Source organism: Chlorocebus sabaeus, chromosome 16 (genome assembly GCF_047675955.1).
Source record: "Chlorocebus sabaeus isolate Y175 chromosome 16, mChlSab1.0.hap1, whole genome shotgun sequence".
NCBI lineage: Eukaryota > Metazoa > Chordata > Mammalia > Primates > Cercopithecidae > Chlorocebus > Chlorocebus sabaeus.
This window is the reverse complement of record NC_132919.1, coordinates 68,943,955-68,957,218: the sequence shown is the minus strand read 5'-3', so window position 1 is coordinate 68,957,218 and position 13,264 is coordinate 68,943,955. Positions and strand designations below refer to the sequence as shown.

General features: G+C 46.2%; 2 protein-coding genes across 2 annotated transcripts; one reads left to right on the top strand and one right to left on the bottom strand.

The window, feature by feature from the left end:
* Window positions 1–324: 324 nt before the first annotated feature.
* Window positions 325–1,362, bottom strand: COA3 (cytochrome c oxidase assembly factor 3). Its single transcript, XM_037993212.2, has 2 exons — window positions 1,147–1,362; window positions 325–853 (listed from the first exon to the last, which is right to left on the bottom strand). Exons 1-2 carry the CDS (start codon window positions 1,358–1,360, stop codon window positions 747–749), a joined length of 321 nt encoding a protein of 106 aa, XP_037849140.2. The 5' UTR covers window positions 1,361–1,362; the 3' UTR covers window positions 325–746.
* A 383-nt stretch (window positions 1,363–1,745) lies between these two features.
* CNTD1 (cyclin N-terminal domain containing 1) lies at window positions 1,746–12,779 on the top strand. The gene is made up of 7 exons (XM_037993213.2): window positions 1,746–1,914; window positions 6,465–6,540; window positions 7,080–7,251; window positions 8,549–8,711; window positions 9,504–9,648; window positions 10,931–11,027; window positions 12,521–12,779. Exons 1-7 carry the CDS (start codon window positions 1,746–1,748, stop codon window positions 12,689–12,691), a joined length of 993 nt encoding a protein of 330 aa, XP_037849141.1. The 3' UTR covers window positions 12,692–12,779.
* The last annotated feature ends 485 nt before the right edge of the window (window positions 12,780–13,264 follow it).

Genomic DNA, 13,264 nt, shown 5'->3' with positions numbered 1-13,264 from the left:
AGAATGAAGACTGCTTGTCTTTCACCCTTCATCCACCTCTCTCTCTCCCCCTCTCCCTCTGGGGATGGGAAAAGCAGTAGAGTTACAGTATGTTCTTGTGGGTAGAGGACAGAAGAGTGACCTTCCTTCCCCTAAGACGTGGGTTCAGTCTCAAACCACCCAGTGATCTCTCCCTTAAATCAGGTGGAAAGATCTCATGGAAAAAGTAATTCTAGTTAAACATTTACAGCTCCCTGGGGCAATACCACCACTGCAGCTACAGCTTGTGAAGCTTTCCAGCATGAAGTGCCATATACTGCCTCTCAGCCTCCATACTCACTTGACTCCAGGAGAATGACTCAGTTTATTATCTCAATTTGACCCTATCTATACCACTTTAGGCTCAAACACTGTGCAGAGCTGCCACGCCTAACCTCGTAACAATCGCATCCCTGGAAGGTGAAGGGGGTAAACCACAAAGTCAAAAACATTGGGAAAAGCCACAGTCGCACGCACATCTCTCAAGGAAACAAACTACAAGAAAGGGCTCAGTCATTGTACACAGCAAGTGTGCAGTGGGCAAAGTTCTGTTCTTTTGACAGTAGCCAAATGCTTAAGTCCCTGGTTTCTTGGGATCAATCATGGCCCAAGGTTAGTAAGAAGGCCAACAATGTTGTGAGCAGGATTCAATTTCTACAGGGTCATGGGGCATCATCCACCATGTGAAGGGGCTCCAGCAGGTTGGACATGATCAATACCCATCCAGATTAGGATCCTGATGCCCTCGCCAGAGCTCGGGCTCGGGCAGCTTTGGCCTCGTCTTCTAGCTCATCTAGGAAACGCTCCTGGGAGATCGAGTAGATAGTGTAACCATCTGGGGAGGTAGGTTCAGGAAACCACACGGACTATGCACATTCCCCTTTCCTAGATTTGCTCTGCCACGCTTGTTACCTTCCCAAATTAGTGATTCCGGCTTCCCACCGCTGCTGTTTCTAAGCCCTGAACCCCAACTCCGTTATTAATAAATCAGAATAAAAGAGTACCTTATGAATAACAAAGTACTAACCCCATTTTACCCCAAAATTAAACGGGTGGTTCAGCCCTCTTGCACATTCTGTTCCCCTTCCCCATATGCGGTCCCCTTGAGTCTACAACAAGGACGGATACAAATAGCTAACACCAGGGCCCCGACGCCTAGGCCGGTCACGATGTTCCGGGTCCGCCGCTGCGGTAGGACCTTCTGCCACTGGGCAAGCTGCGCCCGCCGCATGGAATACGATTGCTCGGGTGTCAGCTTCTCCCGCGTCGGGTCGATACGCTGAGCGAAAGGGGCCTCTCCACGCCTAGCATCCAGAGGGTCACCAGCTCCCGAAGCCGCCATGTTGCCGCTCCTCTCTTCGCGTTGCCGCCGCGCGGGGCTCCCTGGGAACAGTAGTCCTGGGCCACTGCAGTGGACTCTGGGAGTTGTAGTCCGCGTGCCCTTTGCTAGGCTGAACCACGGTTCCCGGGCACACGGGATGGATGCGGGAGGTGAGAAGCGGACGTGCTTTCTGATTGGCTGAGGAGTCCGCGGCCGTTGGGGCAGGAAAAAGCTGTGGAGGGTTCCAGGCTGTGGTGGCAATTGGGTTTTCCTCAGACTTGAGGCGACGACACACTCATTGGAAGGGGCGAGGAATCCAGGGTGTGGCAGAAGACTAGAGAGGAGCTAAGGGGGTCGGTATGTGGATCCAGTGAGCCCGTCCAGGTGCCCCAAGAGGCTCGTGAATATGGACGGACCCATGAGGCCAAGATCGGCCTCCCTCGTTGACTTTCAGTTTGGAGTTGTCGCCACAGAGACGATCGAAGACGCCCTGCTTCACTTGGCCCAGCAGAATGAGCAAGCAGTGCAGGAGGCTTCGGGGCGGTTGGGCAGCTTCAGGGAGCCCCGGATCGTGGGTGCGGCTGCAGGGCCGGGGAGCTGGGTTCATGGGAGACTGGGGCTTTTGTCTTTCAGGCACGACCTTGAGATTCCGTTGATTTTATTCATTCAGAGAATGTTTGCTAACCTTCTCTGTGGGGTGCTGGGGGTATACTGATGGACAAGACTCACCAGTGCCCTCCCCTTGATTTCTTTGACATGTATGGAGTACTTATGAGTGGCACCGCTTGGCTAGAAAGGAAATAGAGGGCCAGGCATGGTGGCTCACACTTGTAATCCCAGCACTTTGGGAGGCTGAGGTGGGAGGATCACCTGAGGTCAGGAGTTTGAGACCAGCCTGACAGAGTGAAATCCCGTCTCTACTAAAAATACAAAAATTAGCCAGGTGGGATTACAGGCGCACACCTGTAATCCCAGCTACTTGGGAGGCTGAGACAGGAGAATCATTTGAACCCAGAAGGCGGAAGTTGCAGTGAGCTGAAATCGTGCCATTGCACTCCAGCCTAGGCGACAAGAGGAAAACTCCGTCTCAAAAAAAAAAAAAAAAAAAAAAAAAAACAACGAAAAAAAAACCGGGCGTGGTGGCTCACGCCTGTAATTCCAGCACTTTGGGAGGCTGAGACAGGTGGATCACGAGGTCAGGAGATCGAGACCATCCTGGCTAACACGGTGAAACCCCATCTCTACTAAAAGTACAAAAAAATTAGCTGGGTGTGGTGGCGGGCACCTGTAGTCCCAGCTACTAGGGAGGCTGAGGCAGAAGAATGGTGTGAACCTGGGAGGCGGAGCTTGCAGTGAGCTTGGAGTGCCACTGCACTCCAGCCTGGGCGACAGAGCAAGACTCCATCTGAAAAGAAAAAAAAGGCCAGGCGCGGTGGCTCAAGCCTGTAATCCCAGCACTTTGGGAGGCTGAGACAGGCGGATCATGAGGTCAGGAGATCGAGACCATCCTGGCTAACACGGTGAAACCCTGTCTCTACTAAAAAATACAAAAAACTAGCCGGGCGAGGTGGCGGGCGCCTATAGTCCCAGCTACTCGGGAGGCTGAGGCAGGAGAATGGCGGGAACCCGGGAGGCGGAGCTTGCAGTGAGCCGAGATCCGGCCACTGCACTCCAGCCTGGGCGACAGAGCAAGACTCCATCTCAAAAAAAAAAAAAAAAAAAAAAAAAAGAAATAGAGATAGAGGTCTTGCCTTCAAACCATGTGCAAGTTGGGGGAGATATTAGAACAAATATGCAATGACTAGGTACTATGATTAGATAAGTGATGTCAGAGAGAGATAAAACAAGCGTTTATGGGGGTTGAGAGGAGCGATATGGTAATAGGAAGAATTCAGGGGATGGCCCAGGCATCGGGACATTTCAGGCAGACCTTGAAGGAAGGAGGACATTGGTTTGGTGAAGGGGGAGGAAGGAGACAGCGTTTCTACCAAAAAGAGGTAGCATGAGTAACGCTATGGAAATGGGGTGCTTAGGGTGCATGTGGGTACAGTGCAGTCCATGTCGGCCAGTGCATGTGGAAGAGAGTTGAAATTAAGACCGGAAAGGTAGTTTGGAGACATTCCATGTGGAAGTTTGAATGCCAAGGGGAAGAGTTTATCCTTGGTTTAGTAGAAAACCAAGAAGACATTGAAGGTTTTTAAATAAGGGATATGACGGTAACCCTCCCTTAGTAAGCATTATTTTGGCAGTGATGTAAGGGAGGTAAAGGATGGGTTAAACCAGAGGGAGATGGGAGGTAGGCAGACAGGTAAAGTCAATGTCACCAGGTTAGGTGATAGGGTAGAGGGAATAACAAGGGAGGGTGTATTAAAAGCATTCCAGAGGCAAAGTCTAGGGTTCTGCTGTGGATACATTTAGGAAGTGAAGGAGAAAAAGGTGACTATACTAAACGGTTGAGCCTAGAAGACTGGAAGTATAGTGGTCACTAAAAGAAACAGACACAGCTGGGCACGGTGGCTCACGCCTGTATTCCCAACACTTTGAGAGGCCGAGGTGGGTGGATCACAAGGTCAGGAGTTCAAGACCAGCCTGGCCAACACAGGGAAACCCCGTCTCTATTAAAAATACAAAAATTAGCTGGGTGTGGTGGCAGGTGCCTGTAGTCCCAGCTACTCGGGAGGCTGAGGCAGGGGAACTGCTTGAACCTGGGAGGCAGAGGTTGCAGTGAGCCAAGATTGTGCCACTGCACTCCAGCCTAGGTGACAGAGCAAGACTCTGTCTCAAAAAAAAAAAAAAAAAAAAAAAAAAAAAAAAAAAAAGAAACACACAGACACACTACACAAATAAAGCAGGAGGAAAAGTAACTTTTGTTTGGGAAAGATAATAATAGCTTTGAAGCCTGGCCAACATGGTGAAACCCCATCTCTACTAAAAATACAAAAATTAGCCTAGCATGGTAGCAGGCAACTGTAATCCCAGCTACTCAGGAGGCTAAGGCAGAGGAGAATGGCTGGAACATGGGAGGCAGAGGTTGCAGTGAGCTGAGATTATGCCATTGCACTCCAGCCTGGGTAACAGAGTGAGACCTTGTCTCAAAAAAAAAATACACACACACACACACACACACACACACACACACACACACACACACACACATATATATGTTAGAAGAGAGGTCAGAAATGGAGATCAAGGTTTTCAAGTTACCTTCACAATGATACTGTTGAAACTGTGGCAGAGGATGAGCTCCTAGAAGGAGAAAAGAAAAGCAGGTCAAGGACAGTTCCTTGGGAAAACACTTTTTGTTCAGGGAATTGGAGTAAGAAGACTTGTGAAGGAAATAAAAGGAGGAGATAGGAATAGAACCAAGGGACTTTTGGAAGTCAAGAGGAGACTGAAAAGGATGATGGTCAGAAGTTTCAGATGCTTTAGGGATATCAACAGAACTAAAGATTGCAAAAAGCCATGATATTTAACAATTTGGACATATTTACCGTCCTCTGAGAATCATTTCAGCAAGTTAGGAAAGGTAGAAGCCAACATATAGAAAATTAGGGAGTGAATGATGAAGTGGAAGCAGTAGGTGTGTAAGCCAGGCTTTCAAGTAATTCAACAGTGAGGCTGAGACAGGAGGACTGCTTGAGCCCAGGAGTTTGAGACCAGCCTGAGCAATGTAGCAAGAGCCCGTCTATTTATTATTTATTTATTTGTTTAAAAAAATTCAACAGTGATGGAAAAGAGAGAGGTGGAGCCCTACCCTAAGAGGTTAAAAGGGGAGGGTCTTTTAGTTAATAGTAGATCTGACTATGCTTGTTATTGAGGAGGTGGGGCCAATAGCAAGGGAAAGGTATAACCCTCATCCATTCCACCTAATCCAAGCTCAGTTTCCTTGGCAAATTAAAATGGAAAACAGAAACAAATGCCTAGATAATTCAGAGCAAAACCAAACCAAAACTCAACAACTGCACACACACACAAAGAACAAAACTAAGAAATAAAGCCTAAAGTCAAGCAAATAAAATGACTAATAAGAGACACAATTACATGTTCTAGGGTATTTTGCTGAATTGCTTAAACTAATTCTGTTCTGCATTAGACATTGCTAGCCAAACCGTAGCCTCTGTAACGATGAGGTTTTGTACATCTATGTGTAATGTGTGCTGAGTAGATTGTTAAACTGTCTTGTGCAAGCTTGACTTCATTTTCTAAGAAAGTTAAATTTTCTCTGAAGACATATGATTATTTGACTAAATGTGCAATTCTCTACTGATCAATGCTAAAAGGTCTTCGGTCTGTAGGAGCTTTCTTTGTTGAGAACTGATATTTACCTTTGTTTCCACCCTCTAATGATATTGCAAGATAAATATAATTCTATCTGGAGCTGTTCTTGCAAAGAGAAACAGAGGCAGGCTAAAATCTTGCCAAGGTATCTCACCCTTCCCACCTTCCCAATGACTCCCTCCCCCTAAATTGGGCTATGTTCCCCAATTTAGGGGATGTTTCTTCAAAAACAAGCCACTTCACAGTAACACACTTGCTCCTGGGGAGAGGCTCAGCCACCAGATTTACCCAACAAACTGGTGGTGGAGAGATGGTGTCCAGCTGTAAGGTGACTTGTGTTTGTAAAGCAATGGGAGTTCTCCAGAGGGTGGTTACTAAACAAACAGTGTCATAAAGAATATCGAAGCTCCAGGAGGGATCTTTCTGTTCCTGCCAACATTCCACAGAAAACAGAATATAGCAGTTAGGGTTTTTATCCATCCAAGAATCTTCCTTGAAGCTGGGGGTTCCCAGCATGGTGTAGAGGTCACCTAGACCAGCTGGTATGTTTGTGTGTAACCGGCCAAGCCTTTTATCAGCTGAAACCCACAGGAAGGCTCAAGGGTCACTGAGGGGGCTTGGTAAACCCTTGTCTTTGGCACTCAGTCAGCCTCCTTTTCATGCCTCTGATCTGCCTATTGGCAGCAAAGGAAACTAAGCTCAGCTTTGGTTGTTTTAGTCTCATCTTTCTCACCTCCTGACCCTCTTCCCTTGGCCCCATCATGGCTTTTACACAACGCCAAGAGTTCACAGAGTGGTTTTGGTTGCATCTTGTGAATTAGGCTCTTTTTTCCTGTTTTGGCAGAGTTTGTTTTTCTCCTGTCTGAACAATGGTGTCTGGAGAAATCTGTGAGCTACCAGGCTGTAGAAATCCTAGAAAGGTAAAGCCCTGCCATAACGCCTTTGTGAGCGGCACCTCTCAGAGTGGCTAATGTACCTACATCTTTAAGAAAGTACAAGTAGTTGCCCCTTACCCTGAGACCTGGTTTTACACCCTCTCTAACTTGCAAATATAAATTTCTTTGTTGTTATTGTTGTTTTGAGACAGGGTCTTGCTCTGTTACCCAGGCTGGAGTGCAATGGTGGGATCTCGGCTCATTACAGCCTTGACCTCCTGGGCTCAAGTGGTCCTCCCACCTCAGCTTACTGAGTAGCTGGGACTACAGGCATGTGCCTCCACACTTGGCACTTGGCTAATTTATTTATTTATTTATTTTTGGTAGAGACGGGTTTTTGCCATGTTGCTCAGGGTGGTCTTGAACTCCTGGGCTCAAGTGATCCGCCTGCCTCGGCCTCCCAAAGTGCTGGGATTACAGGTGCGAGCCACCATGCTCAGCCTCAAATGTAAATTTCTTAGCCAGCAAATTAAACTCCCTTTAGTTTGAGTGTGGATTGTTTACTCTCCTTCCCTTCCTTATAGGTTTATGGTAAAACAGGCAGAGAACATCTGCAGGCAAGTCACAATCCAGCCAAGAGATAATAAGAGAGAGTCTCAGAATTGGAGGGCTCTGAAACAGCAGCTTGTCAACAAGTTTACTCTCCGTCTTGTGTCATGTGTTCAGTTGGCCAGCAAACTTTCCTTCCAAAACAAAGTAAGGAGCTGGGGTTGCTCATGGGCACCTGAGTGTAAGGAAGAAACCGGCTTTTATACAAAGGGGGCTGTGATGAGCTTCAACTCAGTGACAAGAAGAAAATAAATAAATTACAAAGTAAAAACAACGGCCAGGCACGGTAGCTCATGCCTGTAATCCCAGCACTTTGGGAGGCTGAGGCAGGTGGATCACCTGAGATCAGGAGTTCAAGACCAGCCTGGCCAACATGGTGAAACCCCATCTCTACTAAAATACAAAACTTAGCCAGGTGTGGTGGTGTACACCTGTAATTCCAGCTCCTCAGGAGGCTGAGGCAGGAGAATTGCTTGAAGTCGGGAGGCAGAGGTTGCAGTGAGCTGAGGTCATGCCATTGTACTCCAGCCTGGGTAACAGAATGACTGTCTCAAAAAAACCAACAACAAAAAAAACTAGGTAGCTGTGAGAAACCTACTCCTAGGTTAGGTGATACAACTCGTGGAAATTCCAGAGTGTAATTATGCTTCCTAAGCATACCTCCTACACACACACACACACACACACACACACACACACTCTTTCTCCCCCTCTCACACAGAGGCAGTTATTAAATAGCCTGAAGTTCTGTTCCCAAAGTATAATTGGGACAGATGCCATCATTCATACTGGTCACCTTTCCTCCCCTTGGACTCAAGGGCAGTTTACATAAGGTGCCTGAATTGCCAGCATACCTATCAGCAGTAAAGGCAAACTATTACATTTACAAGGGGGAAAAAATGTTTCCACATCACTACCTAATGCCTACACAGTAAAATATCATTCATTCAACAAATACTTACTGAGTTCATTCTGTGGCCAGATGCTGCACTAGGTGCCATGGCTACAACAGTAAACAATATTGTCTGTGCTAACAAGGAACCTATTATGTAATGGGAAAAGACACATACAAATAGTGTGAAAAAAAAGCTCCGATTAATGTAAATAGACGGCTATAAATGTACCTCATCAGCCTTGAATGACTTCTTGAAATGGGGTGGATGGGAAATGGGAGGATCCCAAGAGAAGAGGGAGAGGAATTAGGGAGGAAAAGAAGGGAGATCCAGGTATAGAAAACAGCCTGTGTAGTGGCTTGGAGAGGGACAGCATGGTGGGTTTGGAAACTGCAAGTAATTCTGAATGACAAGCAGAATATGAGGGGGAATTACCATGAGACAAGACTGAGATGAAGGAATGGGCTGGATTATGAAGGGCTTTGTGCACTCTGCCAAGATGTATGGCCTTTATCCTAACATTCTTCTTTCCTTCTCTTTTCTTTGCTCAGATAATCAGCAACATTACAGTCTTGAATTTCCTCCAGGCTCTAGGCTATCTACACACTAAAGAAGAACTGCTGGAGTCAGAGCTTGATGTTTTGAAGTCCCTGAACTTCCAAATTAATCTGCCCACTCCCCTGGCATATGTGGAGATGCTCCTGGAGGTTTTAGGTATCTTACTGTGTTAGGGAATATGGGTTGGAGACTTCCATAGAAAACAATACAAAATGTGCAAGGGGAGGCGGGCATGGCTCATGCCTATAATCCTAGCACTTTGGGAAGCTGAGGCAGGTGGACCACTTGAGGCCAGGAGTTCAAGACCAGCCTGGCCAACATAGTGAGACCCCATCTCTACTAAAAATACAAAAATTAGCTGGGTGTGGTGGTGGGCACCTGTAATCTCAGCTAATTGGGAGGCTGAGGCACAAGAATTGCTTGAACCTGGGAAGTATAGGTTGCAGTGAGCCAAGATCGTGCCACTGCACTCCAGCCTGAGCGACAGAGAGGATTCCTTTTCAAAAAAAAAAAAAAAAATTGTGCACAGGAATTTGGGAGCAGTGGGCAGAACCTGCCAATGAGGAACAGTAGGAAGCTTGATGGTGTCTCTGGATGACTGAAAAAGGTGTTCCCTCTGGCACTTGTCAGGGAAAGAAGCTCAGAGTGTCTTAGCAACTGGTTTCTGTTTGGACTTACTAGGCACTCTTATTGCAGGATCAAAGAGTTGACTTTATAGAGAAGCATAAGAGAGGGACAACTACATGCTAATTGTACATATACTACAGATGGAGGTTTCTCTACCTTTACTTTTGTCCTTCAAAACTGATCTCCAGCTAAACAGGTTTCTTGCAGAACATAGCAACCAGGAAGCACATTAGCACCTCAACAGCTTTATGTCACAACTGTGGTTATGATCAGAGAAGATAGGATTATAAATTATCCCTATCATTCCCATACTCCATCTAGGATACAATGGCTGTTTGGTTCCAGCCATGAGGCTGCATGCAACCTGTCTGACACTGCTCGACCTGGTCTATCTTCTGCATGAACCCATATATGAGAGCCTGTTGAGGGCTTCAATTGAGAACTCCACTCCCAGTCAGCTGCAAGGGTAAGACAACTCCTATAAGGTAGGCTCCTTCCAGGAACCGGGAAGGGGAGACAGACCATAAGAACCTGGGGAATGGAATTAGCTTAGCATGGCATCCAGTCCTGGATAACCTACTCAGGCTACCTGGTTCTCATTAGCTTCCAATATGTTGTTTGGATGCAGAGGACTGAGCAAGGTCAGGAAAACCCTAAAGGCTTTTACTTTTAAATTTAAATTACTGGCCGGGCGCGGTGGCTCAAGCCTGTAATCCCAGCACTTTGGGAGGCCGAGACGGGCGGATCACGAGGTCAGGAGATCGAGACCATCCTGGCTAACACGGTGAAACCCCGTCTCTACTAAAAACACAAAAAACTAGCCGGGCGTGGTGGTGGTCGCCTGTAGTCCCAGCTACTCGGGAGGCTGAGGCAGGAGAATGGCGTAAACCCGGGAGGCGGAGCTTGCAGTGAGCTGAGATCCGGCCACTGCACTCCAGACCGGGCGACAGAGCGAGACTCCGTCTCAAAAAAAAAAAAAAAAAAAAAAAAAAAATTTAAATTACTTTAAGTAATTAACATATTTTCTTTCCTAGTTTTTTCTTTATAGCTGCATATAACTCAAGGTTACTGGACTGCTTTGGTCAGTCACTTAGAAAAAAAGTCGCTGGCACGGTGGCTCATGCCTATAATCCCAGCACTTTGGGAGGCCGAGGCGGGCGGATCACAAGGTCAGGAGATCGAGACCATCCTGGCTAACACAGTGAAACCCTGTCTCCACTAAAAATACCAAAAATTAGCCGGGCATGGTGGGCGCCTATAGTCCCAGATACTCGGGAGGTTGAGGCAGGAGAATGGTGTGAACCTGGGAGGCGGAGCGTGCAGTGAGCTGAGATCCGGCCACTGCACTCCAGCCTGGGCGACAGAGCGAGACTCCGTCTCAAAAAAAAAAAAAAAAAAAGAAAAAAAAAAAAAAGAAAAAACAGTCACAGGGTTGCAACTTGGACAAAAGTGTTTGATCACTGTAAAAACAGGCTGTTTAAAAGCCTCACAGTTACAACCAACCATTAGGGAGACAAATAGAACTACAAAAGGCCTATAAACCATTCAGACATAAGGCTCATGTTAATCCCAGTTAAGTTGGGGGAGAATGGGAGAGCAGGTAAATGAGCTATTACTTGACCATTTCCTTCCATGTCTAAAAAATCCAAGATGATTGACACAAATAATTCATAAAGTTCCATGACCCTATGATTTGGAAGATCAAGTTCCATTCTAGCTTTAAAATTAATGTGGTTTTAATCACTCAGGGAAAAGTTTATTTCAGTGAAGGAAGACTTCATGCTGTTGGCAGTAGGAATCATTGCAGCAAGTGCTTTCATCCAAAACCATGAGTGTTGGAGCCAGGTATGCACCACTGAGCAGGACCGGCATGGTGAGAATTCATTTAACAGGAAGCATTTCACCCATCAGTTAAAGGAAAACAGAAGACAACCTACAGAAGTGCCAAGACCCAGGATTAGGATTAGTGTGCAAGATTTGAGAGGGAAAAATCTAGGATAGGGCTGAAATGTTTCCTTGTTTTCCTTTTATAAATCTGGAAACGGAGGCCCAAGTTCAGCTTGTTCATTTCTCTCTATGATAACCTGCTATTATGTTAAAAGTCCAGGCTGGGCATGGTGGCTCACGCCTGTAATCCCAGGATTTTGGAAAGCCAAGGCAGGAGGACTGTTTGAGCCCAGGAGTTCAAGACCAGCCTGGTCAACATAGAAAGACCTTGTCTCTACAAAAATTAAAAATTAGTCATAGCTGGGTGCAGTGGCTCACGCCTCTAATCCCAGCACTTTGGGAGGCCGAGGCAGGTGGATCACCTGAGCTCAGGAGTTGGAGACCAGCCTGGGCAACATGGCAAAACCCTGTCTCTACCAAAAATTAAAAAAAAAAAATAGCTGGGTATGGTGGCACATGGCTGTGGTCCCAGCTACTCAGGAGGCCAAGGTAGAAGGATCACTTGAGCCTGGGAGGTAGAGGTTGCAGTGAGCCAAGACTGCGCCACTGCACTCCAGCCTGGGAGATAGAGTGAGACCCCATCTCGGAAAAGAAAAAAAGAAAGAAATTAGCTGGGCGTGGTGGTGCATGTCTGTAGTCCCAACTACATGGACTACTTGGCTGAGATGGGAGGATCACCTGAGCCTAGGAGTTGTAGGCTGCAGTGAGCCATGATTGTGCCACTGTACTCTAGCCTGGGCGACAGTGAAACCCTGTCTCAAACAAACAAAACAACAACCAAAAAAAACCAGGAAAAAAAAAAAAAGGGTGGCTTACGCCTGTAACTCCAGCATTTTGGGAGGCCAAGGCAGGACTGTTTGAGCCCACAAGCTGGAGACCAGCCTGGGCAACACCGTAAGACCTCATCTCTACAAAAATAAACAAAAGTAGCTGGACATGGTGGCTTGCGCCTGTAGTCCCAGCTACTCCGGAGGCTGAAGTGGGAGGATCACTTAAGCCCAGGAGGTGGAGGTTGCAATGAGCCTAAAATCACACCACTGCACTGCAGCCTGGCAGCCTGGGCAACAGAGTGAGACCCTGTTTCAAAACAAAACAAAGTCCAACAATTTTATCTTCTCAATTAATGAAAATGTCAAGGCCCAAATATCATTCTTATATTTCACAAAACTTATCTCCAGCAGAGGGAAATGTCTAGCAGAAAGTTTCCATGCTAACATTATCAGGGAAAAGGTATCCTAATATAATTTGGCCATTGGCAAACACTGGAATCTGGATTTCAGAAATTTGAATTTACAATTGCCTTGAGAGAACATCCCAAGTAATGTGTGTGTTTGTGCACTAAAACATGTTGAGATTTTTTAGTAATAAGAAATCTGTCTCTATTTCTGAAGGTTGTAGGGCATTTGCAGAGCATCACTGGTATTGCCTTGGCAAGCATTGCTGAGTTCTCTTATGCAATCCTGACTCACAGCGTGGGAGCCAACACTCCGGGGAGACAGCAGTCTATTCCTCCCCACCTGGCAGCCAGAGCTCTGAAGACTGTTGCTTCCTCTAACACATGAGGGAGGCTGAATCCACCAAATATAAACAGCCTTCCGTCACTGCACTCATGCCTCCCTCTGTTTACTTTCATACTAAGGGTACAGAAGTTCCAAGTCTCTTTTGAACTGTATTTTGTATGCCAATTCCATGCTTATTTTTTCTTTATCAGAGAGAGTTAAGGTGGACGAGCATGCCCTTTTTGTTATATCAGCCTGAAAATGTTAAAAAGCTAAGTGGAGACAGATCAGTTGTTTCATTTTTGTTTAACAAGATATTTATACTTTTAATTTCATTAAGAGGAACATCAGGCATGGAGATCAGTATTAATCAGGGGCTCAAATACAGACTATCTGGGTGACCTTGACTAAGCATCAAGGAGGTAGCCTTTATTTCCCCTTAAAATTAGTTTAACATCTCTGTTCCATTATTCAGATCTACACAAACAGGACTTCCTCAACAGTTATCTATTTTTACTAGAGTCTTTTTTTAAAACTAAAACTAACTCTGAACATGTTTCAACAGAATTTCCACATACCTGCATTAGAATTCAATTATCCCAGAATACAAAGTACTCTATTTTAAAGAAAAACCCA

Bases quoted from the DNA above. Each gene is read 5' to 3' on its own strand.
- COA3 (XM_037993212.2), bottom strand. From the start codon at position 1,360: ATGGCGGCTTCGGGAGCTGGTGACCCTCTGGATGCTAGGCGTGGAGAG. The intron at 854-1,146 runs GTATCCGTCCTT...CTACCTCCCCAG, and splicing joins GGCCCTGGTGTTAGCTATTT to ATGGTTACACTATCTACTCG.
- CNTD1 (XM_037993213.2), top strand. From the start codon at position 1,746: ATGGACGGACCCATGAGGCCAAGATCGGCCTCCCTCGTTGACTTTCAG. The intron at 8,712-9,503 runs GTATCTTACTGT...TACTCCATCTAG, and splicing joins GATGCTCCTGGAGGTTTTAG to GATACAATGGCTGTTTGGTT. The intron at 11,028-12,520 runs GTATGCACCACT...CTATTTCTGAAG, and splicing joins ACCATGAGTGTTGGAGCCAG to GTTGTAGGGCATTTGCAGAG.